At 44.3% G+C, this 10,496-nt stretch overlaps 1 protein-coding gene across 1 annotated transcript; it reads right to left on the bottom strand.

The window, feature by feature from the left end:
* Nucleotides 1-3,398: 3,398 nt before the first annotated feature.
* On the bottom strand, nt 3,399-10,496 carry CLRN2 (clarin 2; the record flags this gene model as incomplete). Its single annotated transcript, XM_083572153.1, is given in 4 exon segments — nt 3,399-4,238; nt 4,962-5,141; nt 10,353-10,433; nt 10,436-10,496. Coding segments are annotated over 4 exon segments (588 nt in total), but the record flags the coding sequence as incomplete, so codon positions are not given.

Genomic DNA, 10,496 nt, shown 5'->3' with positions numbered 1-10,496 from the left:
TCAAATGCAGGTGAATTGGTAGTGTGGTCACAAATATTCCACTGTCTTGATGGCACAATGCAGCACATTTAATTGAAGGTATCCATTACTGAAGCTGCTTTCTGAAGGTTTTACCAAAGACATGAATACAATGGTACCTCGGGTTACAGACACTTCAGGTTACAGACTCTGCTAACCCAGAAATAGTACCTCGGGTTAAGAACTTTCCTTCAGGATGAGAACAGAAATCGTGTGGTGGCGGCACGGCGGCAGCGGGAGGCTCCATTAGCTAAAGTGGTACCTCAGGTTAAGAACAGTTTCAGGTTAAGAACGGACCTCCAGAACGACTTAAGTTCTTAACCCGAGGTACCACTGTACCACAAAACTACTGTGGGTTCAGAGTCAGGTCTCCAAGGCAACTTCCCATACTGCTGTCTTGCAATTTTAGAGAACTGATAGGTAGAGCCAGTTCTGTAGTTCCTTCCAGCAGGAGCATCACCCATCATACTGGAATGGTGTGGGAACTAGCTCTGCCAGTAATTTATGTCAGTCTCCTCAAGGCATTCTGCCATAATGTTCCATAAGGTATGTCCGTATCATTCTCACATTGCAGGTTCTGGGGTGGGGCCGTGTGGGGGATTTTCAAACACCTAGTGAGTCTTCAGCAAAAGCAAGTTGTCACCTGGGGACTTCCTGGTACACAGACCTGTCTCTTTGACACAATGGTATACTAGTTCTCAAATTGGCCATCATCTCTTTATGTTGTTATGAGTTAGGTCAATAAGGAAGACTATCAAACATGATGGTTCTGCTTGTATAGCCAACAGGAGCTTTTGGTGGTTCTTAATGGGACGCGGGTGGTGCTGTGGGTTAAACCACAGAGCCTAGGGCTTGCCAATCAGAAGGTTGGCGGTTCGAATCCCCGCGACAGGGTGAGCTCCCGTTGCTCGGTCCCTGCTCCTGCCAACCTAGCGGTTCGAAAGCACGTCAAAGTGCAAGTAGATAAAAAGGTACCGCTCCGGCGGGAAGGTAAACGGCATTTCCGTACGCTGCTCTGGTTTCGCCAGAAGTGGCTTAGTCATGCTGGCCACATGACCTGGAAGCTGTACGCCGGCTCCCTCGGCCAATAAAGCGAGATGAGTGCTGCAACCCCAGAGTCGGTCACAACTGGACCTAATGGTCAGGGGTCCCTTGACCTTTAATGGTCTGGAATCTACAGGCCTGAGAATGTCACGCTGTGGAGCAGGGGGGGAAGAAAGGACAGAGAGACAATCAAAAGGTAATTTCAATTTGGAATAGATAATTTAAACTGCATTGGGGTGCAAGTATTCATTAGGAATGTGAGACAGGATTAGCAGTTGTGCTGTCTGTTGTACAAGTCTGTTTTCTTTTACTAAGTATTGTATGTATTTTTGTAAATAAACAGCTTGGACAATAATGCTGGAAGTGCTCTCTCTCATCACAAGGAGTCAGCTTCTGAAAAAAGACCACCCTGGAAATTCCAACTTCTTGGAAAAATGGGTAAGCTAATCCCCCTTTTGGTAACAAATTTTGCTCCTAAAACTTTTTCTCTTCAGTTAATACTTTTGTTCTCAGAATGGACAAAGGCTCAAATGCTTTACAAATTATTTTCAGATGTGTGTTGAAAGTCTTTCCTCTTGAACCCTGGAAGCATTTTCCATTTTTGCATAGAGTTGCCGTATTTCAAAAAGTGAAAATCCGGACACAAAAGTTGTGCTTTTTTTTGGCAAAGTTGTTGAGCAGTAGTATGGCAACCCTATTTTTGCAGCTAATTAAAAACAGTCCCATAGTCTTTATAGAAATGTTGTATCCACTATATTTTCATACTAATTTTTAACAGTGGAAGTTAAGTTACTCAGATGCCCAAATACAGTGTTTCCATTTTTTAAAAAAGCAGTAAAGGTCTTTTCCTTCCAATTTGTCTTGCATATTTAGAATTGCAAACAATCTTAAAAAACATGCCATTACTAGTCCATTTTGAAATAATCCTCTCTGAAACAGATTTTACAATGAATTTTATGTTAATTGCTGGTTCTGCTGAGAGATCAAGTAACACCAACAGACCACACCCACCTTAAAATCACCATGGCCAAAGCTTTGTTGGCTGAATATTCTGGTAATGTGCAAGTATTCTGGTAATATGTTTTCTCAAGCACATACCATATCAGCCAAAAATCCACTGCTTGGAGCAGTAGAAACCCAGGAGCACCAAGATAACTGGAAACACACAATTCACCCCTGCTCACCTTTGGAACAATATATCTGGTGTGCTTTGTCACACTGTATGTACATTTCCCCTCCATTGCAGTCTTTTTAAAACCTGGCTTCATTCAAGTAAATTGAGCCTTTTGCTCCATTCACTTCTACGTAGCAGGAAAAACCCTTGTAATAGCAGAGCCTGGAACTTGTGAAATGTGTGACAAACAAGCATCAATTACGGCACTTTTCTTGACTCCATTCACTTCTGGGCAGAAGAAAAAGAGGATGGGAAAACTCTTGGACAAATCGCAATTGCCCTCCCCACACGTTATACGATGTGACTAGTATCTGTGTGCCAGGCCTGTAATGATTTTTGTATAGGATAGCGAAACAGCTTGAGCCAGCCTGCAGAGAAACAACCACCATCAGCGAGACTCTGCTCAAATCTCCGTCTGAATCGTCAGAAGAAGCTTCTGGCACAAACCACAGGATGGTATCACATGAGAATGGGCTCCCAGTAAGCCCACAATTTGCATTCCGGTGATTGTGCCGAAAGCCAAAATTGCATATCGTCAGCGGCAGGTGGGATTGCCAAAGTCATTTTTCCTGGAACCCCGCCCCCTTTTGTTATTATTATTTTTAATTCCCACATGTGTCCTGGACTGGTCAGAAGGAAGGAAGACAGGCAGTTGGTGGAAAGACTGGAAATAGACTGGAAAGAGAAGCTGCTGAATTGCAACTCATTACCAAACTTAAAACCATGGAGAGACCTGGTCTGAACAAAGACATTGGATTCTTATCTCATTATACATAACAAAGCCATTTTTCACCTTCTCACCCCTTGCTTTTTCCTGTAAGACCTATTGCAGTCGTTAAGAGTCGTCAACAGGCTCATCACAGCTACCTGCCAATCACCCATTCCCACCACCCTTCTGAGTAATACCCCTCCCCACCTTCTCACTATATAGAAGGATCTGGCAACTTCTGTTTCAGTGTATCTGAAGAAGTGTGCATGCACACGAAAGCTCATACCAAGAACTAACTTAGTTGGTCTTTAAGGTGCTACTGGAAGGAAATTTTTTTTTGTTTGTTTTGACTATGGCAGACCAACACGGCTACCTATCTGTAACAGGCAGTTGGTGGTTCACTGAGGGCCAACTAGGCTTGGTGGGGCAGTACCCCGTTCACTCTAGATGCTTCCCTGCATCAAAAATTATGTGGAAAGCCAGATGGTCAAGGGAGAAAGATCTCTGCACAGCCCTTCTCCCGCCATGTTAACTTTGCACATAAGGATTTTTAGGCTGGGAGCATTCAGAAAAATGTTACACCCACATTCTGAGGTGGTATGTGCTTTTTCCTCTGTGTTTTAAATTACCTTTAAGTGAGTCCAGGCATAAATTACCCATTGCACAGCACTGTACCATAGGCAAACGTCCTCCTCAGGTAGGCTGTAGGGTTTTGGAGTTCTATGGGCAAGGTCCAAGTGAGAGAATGGGAAGGGATGTTCTTGCTTTGTGCTGACCTCCTGGGGAATTTTGACCCAGCGTGGGAAAGACTCAAGCTTCCCAGGAGTTTAATGGAATGTGGGAATGGTCTTCTTCTTGGCTTGGTGGACCCTCCAGGGGCATTGTGGCTCTCGCTGCACTTCCTCCACACTCATGCACCCCTCTCCACACTGTGGTGTTATACCCTTCTTTCACATAGTGCAGATAAACAAATAATGCAAGTCTTAAGCTTGGGGCCAGCCAAGTGGTGGGCCCACCAGTTAGGTATTCAGTACATGATGTCTTCAGCTGCAACATTTGCTTCTTCTGTCTTTGTCTTCCGCTTAGGGAAATGAATTGTGCTGACGGCAACTAGCAGCAAGTTCACACCGTGAATGGTCGCGCTTGCCACGCAAAGCCAAAAAGAGTGTTCATACTGTTCTTCCAGGATTACAAACTGGAAGACGTTTTCCTGGAAATTGGCAATCCTTTCTGTCAGACTGTGCAGTTTGACGGCAGCCATGAAGCTAGTCACACCCAGCACTGCAAAGCCACCTGCAAGAGAATTCAAAACACAAAGGCATTAATACACTGAAACGCAAAAATAGCTTAGAAACGGAGAATTGTAGAGCCACTTTGCTCCATGCTTAAAATCCTCCAAGGAAGGAGACTCTAGCACATGGGTCAGAAAACTGTTTCAGCAGGGGGCCAGTCCACTGTCCCTCAGACCTTGTGTGGGGGGGGGGGGCGGACTATATTTTGAAAAAAAATAAAAATGAACGAATTCCTATGCCCCACAAATAACCCAGAGATGCATTTTAAATAAAAGGACACATTCTACTCATGTAAAAACACGCTGATTCCTGGACCGTCCACAGGCTGGATTTAGAAGGCCATTGGGCCGGATCCGGCCTTAGTTGGCCTACCCATGGCCTAGCACCTTCCGAGGGAGTCTGGTCCACTGTCAGACAGCTCTTGCCAACATGAAGTTATTTCTGATGTTTAGTCTGAATCTTCTTTTTTTAACCTGAAGCCATTGGATCAGGTCTTACCCTCTGGAATGGGAGAAAACAAGCTTTCTCCATCTTCCCCGTAACAGCCCTTTAGATGTTTGCAGATGGCTATCCTATCTCCTCTCAGTCTCCTCTTGTCCAGACTACACATACCCAAAGATGCCAATGGAAATTTCCCCAAGAGCATTTAGTGACATGCAGAGATAATGGAAAGCAAACCCTTAATCTAGCAATAGGAAAAGGTGGGTGCCATCCGACATTTTACCTGCAAGGACGTTCCACAAGGCGATTCCAGCTGGGCCTTTAATAGCCCGATAGGGAACTTTAATTATGTTGAATATGCAGAATGCCAAACTGACCAGAGCAAAAGAAAACGCCACGCAGAGGAAAAGGATAATTGCCACATGGAGAGCTGTGTTCAACTTCTTCACCAGGTGCGGAAATACTGACATGGAAAAGAAAACAACATTGAGTTTTGGGTTGTGTAAATGTGGCAGGACTCACAAAGGCTATGAAGATTTTCCATTCAAGATTAATGGGAAATTCCTTCCTTGGAAGATGTTCCATCTGTTCAGATGATATAAAAGCGTTACATTTTGAAGAGTGTACAGTACTTGCTATTCACCATGAGAATGAGAAAGCTCTTGTGCTCTGACTGCATGTTTAATGTTAAACAGTTAAGCTCTGTTTATGACAGGTCAAGGTAATTTAACCAAGCACCAGAGATGTGGAGTAATGGATCAATTGCTTCTGCGGTGACAATGGGACCCATCTTCAGTGACCTGAAAAGCAGCAACTAAAGTCAGGTGAACTTTTTAGGTTCTAATTTCAGGTACTAATTAAAATGATAATGGGCCTTGTTTAGTGTTTTATTAATCCACTAACAGTGCAATCCTAACCATGTCTACTCAGAATTCAGTCCCATTGAATGCAGTCCTCGGTGGGGTTAGGATTGCAGCTAAGTGTGTATAGGATTGCAGCAATAAGTATTGAAAAATATTAGAATTCATATTCATTGCAATGAAATATTTCAGGAGCCAGGATTAAATCTGAGTGTGTCACCCCTGTGGAGGGGAGAAATACACAATTTTGGACCCTACTACTGACAGCTCCATGCCCCCCCCATTTTTGGGTGTGGTTTCCAAAGTTCGTTAGATGCCTTGACTATCTTAGCTTTATAAAGATGCCTAAACTTTCTTTCCTTCTCTTTCTCATGCTCCCCTTCTGTCAAATTGTTCCCAGGGCATAGCTGTCAAGCATCCCTTATTTGGCGGGACAGTCCCTTATCCCAGCGCTGTGTCCCGCATTGATGATGTCCCTTAAATTTCCCGGGTTTCAAAGGAAGCAGCTCCTCTCCCTCCCTCCCTGCCGGCCAGGGAGGAGGGAGGCTCCAACTGTGTTGCTTGGCTGCGTTGCTCACCCAGTAAGAAGTCTAAGAACGACTGGGGGGTGGAGCTTGCATGCCTTGTGCCGATCAGATCGGCTGCGTTGCCTTTGCTCAGCGCTTCCCAGCGGAGAGGTGACGGTGGTTTCCCTTGAGGCTTCAGGCTTCGTTTGGCTGCTGGCTGGGCTTTCTGCCTTTGGCTTGGAGGGGCTCAGAAGTTGAACATATCTGTGCCCGGAAAATCCCTTATTTTGGCTGCTGATCCCTTATTTTTGAGGCTGCTGGTCCCTTATTTTCAAATCTGTAAGTTGACAGCTATGTTCCAGGGTGGTGTACAAAAAAAGATAAAAACAATATAAAAGCAGTAAGACCTCTCCCTTACAGCAGGTCCTTCTAATCTCAGCTCATTACATACAGTGAAGATACCAGGTAGCCTGATATCTGGCTGGTTGATAGGGAAATCAAATACTTATTTCACTCATTATAATGCACATCAATCTCTGACTTTTGTCTTCTGGGTTTCTGGGGGTTTTCCTGTTATTCTGTATCTCACAGCTACAATAAACCTACCATTAAAATTATGGACTGGTCATTTCTTCATCAGAGGGCAAACGGGCAAATTTAGCAAATACTCCCCCCCCCACTGTACTTCTTTTAAGGTATTCACATATGTGTTAATTCTGTAGGTGGTTTTGCAATTGGCTGGTTGCCCTCCTCTCCTCCTTCCCAATGTAGATCTTTATTCCCTTCTTGTTCCCAGTGTAGATTCTCACTCATCCCTTCTTCCCTGGCAGGGCCGGCACCATCTTGCAGTTCACCTCAGGTGCCAAAATGTCTTGGGCCGGCCCTAAACCGCACCACTTCCAATTCCATGTATGGAAACTGATTGGGTTGGCAGCTGAATCTTATTTCAATCCCAAGGAAACAGGGTAGATATGCAAATGCAAGGAAGTCCTTAGGACCAACGAAAGAAGAAGAGGAGGAGTTTGGATTTGATATCCCGCTTTATCACCTCAGGCATCTCAAAGCGGCTAACAATCTCCCTTCCTTTCCTCCCCCACAACAAACACTCAGTGAGGTGAGTGGGGCTGAGAGACTTCAGAGAAGTGTGACTAGCCCAAGGTCACCCAGCAGCTGCATGTGGAGGAGCGGGGAAGCGAACCCGGTTCACCAGATTACAAGTCCACCGCTCTGAACCACTGGGAGGGCTGTCTCCAGTGTTTCCCAGCATTTATGGACTGAGGTGGTTGTCTCTCACTGCCTAATGATAGGGCTGGGCTTGTCTATTACCACAATATATGGACACATTTGCATGGAAACATATATTATTTGAGGTACCTAGGTCCAAAACTATGCAGGGCATTTAAGCCAAGCACAATACTTTGAATTATGCACAACAGTGGACCAGCAACCAGCGGACTTATATATACATATTGTTAAATTTTCCGTTTTACAATCTAAAATACTCATTTTACATCCTTGAGAGATCAATGATTTCCCTACTTGTCTTTCCATGGTTCATTTTACATATCATAAATTCCTGCATATTTTACCAAAACTATACCATTCAGTATTCCATTATTGCATCCATCAAAACTTACTTACACTGTTGCATTTATCTTAATGCTGCCAGCGTTTTCAGCTGTACACAGTTATTTCCCATATGTGCAATAAACGTTTTCCAATCTTCTTTAAACGTAGGTTCTTCTTGTTCTCTTATTCTATATGTTAAGTCTGCAAGTTGTGTATATTCAGTCAACTCAAGTTGCCAGTCTTTGGTTGGGACCTCACTCATTTTCCATTTTGGGGCTAACAAAACACGGACTGCAGTAGTAGCAGACATAAATACTGTAACCTTTTTTGACACCTGGGAATTTCAGTCTGAATTATCCCCAACAGAAACGTACACCTATTCCCAGAGTAAGCCAGCAGATGTATTTTGACTGGAGTATCCAAGGTGTCTTCAAAGGTATTGCTATAATCAATCCAGGATGCTACCAGTGCACAGATAACCATGCCAACACTACATGTGGGGCCACAGCTGCACCAGCCTTAGCCCTCCAAGCTCCATAGGCCATTTTGGCCTCCAGAGACCAAGCTGGATCTAGGAGAACCTGCAGACTGTGAACCTAATTGTCAGGGAGATCCCATGTAGAACCACTGAACAACAGAGTCATAGAATTGTAGAGCCAGAATGGACCCTGTGAGACTTCCTGCAATTCAAGAATCTCAACACATGGTCCCCCCCATCCAATTTGAAACCATGTCAGACCCTGCTTAGCTTTGCAAAGGTGGTGCTGCACCACATCTCGCTTGGTTTTCCCTCCAGTGCTGATGCCACTGGAGTGGGATTACAGTTGTGCCTTGGTTCTCAAACTTCATCTGTTCCGGAAGTTTGTTCCAAAACCAAAGCATTCCAAAACCAAGGCATGCTTTCCCATAGAAAGTAATGCAAAACAGATTAATCCGTTCCATGCTTTTAAAAACAACCCTTAAAACAGCAATTTAATATGAATTTTACTATCGAATGAAACTAATGATCAATAAAACGAAAGCAGTAATCAATGTACTGTACTATAAAATAAATAAGACAATATTGTAGATGATAAAAATTAAAATTAATTTTTTACTTTCCTTCACTGATGGTAGTCATTGTTCGGACGGGGGGCTTTTATCCATTTCCGCAGTCACACAATCCATCAGTAGCTGAACTGGGTTCCACACAGTCACAAAAACAAGTTAACCGAAAAAGCCTCAAAAACGCAAAATAAATGGCAAAAACAAAAGCGCCAAACTTAATCCGTTCCGGAAGTCTGTTTGACTTTCGAAATGTTCAAAAACCAAGGAGCAGCTTCTGATTGGTGCACGTGTCCCAGAAACAATAGCCGACAACCACATCAGACGTCCAGTTTCCAAAAAATTTTCAGAAACCGGAACACTTACAGTACTTCTGGGTTTTTGGCATTTGAGAACCAAGGTGTTTGAGAACCAAGGTACCACTGTACTCACTCAGTTTCTCTTCTGTGGACGTGTCAAAGAGCAGAGCCCATGTGCAACAGTTTCTCAAGCTACCCTGAAGCAACACTTGCCCCGTTCCCAAATTCCATTTCTTTCTTAACCATTTTTATATCATTGCCTTTTTATCTCAGTTTGCAAATTCCACTGATGTGCCTCTTTACAGCTGCAGCTGCTAACACATTTATTAAAAAGAGAAATAGGTGAAAGGTTTTCCCCTACAGAAGATTTAAAGGGAACACAGAGCTTTACTTTATCAAAGGGCTGTTTTTTGTCTTTTGTTAGGAAAGTAGTGGGAGAAGGAAGATTCTCTTTGGCCTAAGCCAGACATTTATCTCACCAGAATTCCAAATTGCACAGCTTCAATTGGCCAGTATATGATTCTCAGAATAGGAGTGGCCTGGAAGCACCCTTTCTCCTCCACTGACCACATCTGTTTCCTGGCTCCCTTGCCCTCACTTCCAGTCCTGATTTTACTTATAAGTAGACCTTTGTCCTAGGGACACGGGTGGCGCTGTGGGTTAAACCACAGAGCCTAGGACTTGCCGATCAGAAGGTCGGCGGTTCGAATCCCCGCAACGGGGTGAGCTCCCGTTGCTCGGTCCCAGCTCCTGCCAACCTAGCAGTTCGAAAGCACGTCAAAGTGCAAGTAGATAAATAGGTGCCGCTCCGGCGGGAAGGTAAACGGCGTTTCCGTGTGCTGCTCTGGTTCGCCAGAAGTGGCTTAGTCATGCTGGCCACATGACCTGGAAGCTGTACGCCAGCTCCCTCGGCCAATAAAGCAAGATGGAGCAACCCCAGAGTCGGCCACGACTGGACCTAATGGTCAGGGGTCCCTTTACCTTTACTTAGACCTTTGTCCAACTCAAAGGACTCATTTTAGGCCACTCATTCTCCCCTTGCTTTGCCAAAGCGGGGAATCAATCCTACCCTCAGCGCCAGAGTTGCTTCTTCCCCCTGACCTCTGTCTCAACACGGTCCCCCATCTTCTTACTCCTCTCCCCATCAGGATCCCACTTCAGCATCTAAGGGCCATGGGTAAGGTGAGGGTCCTCTTCAAGTCCCCACATTTCAGTCAAGGAGAGCAGTTTTTAAAATATACCCACATTTTTACTCCAATTTGAGAAGAAAAAAACTAAAACAACTCTTGTAAAACAAGCCACAGAGGTAAAATTCCAATGTTTAGCATAAAGAAAACAAAGAAAATGTATGGTCAATACGCGCACGTTCGAGAAATGAACCAAAAGTGTTACTTACTTGTGAATTTGGATCGCCGCCCGCCTAACCCACATTGGCGTATTTTGCCACCTGCAAAGAGTCCGTAATAAATTTCCCCATGAATTTGACTAGCTCTGGGTCTGTGGCATTGACCAGCTCAGCTCCTGTTTTGCAAAGGATTTT

The sequence above is a fragment of the Podarcis filfolensis genome, assembly GCF_964270895.1.
Source record: "Podarcis filfolensis genome assembly, chromosome: 9".
In the NCBI taxonomy this organism is placed as follows: domain Eukaryota; kingdom Metazoa; phylum Chordata; class Lepidosauria; order Squamata; family Lacertidae; genus Podarcis; species Podarcis filfolensis.
This window is presented reverse-complemented; position numbering and strand designations above follow the sequence as displayed.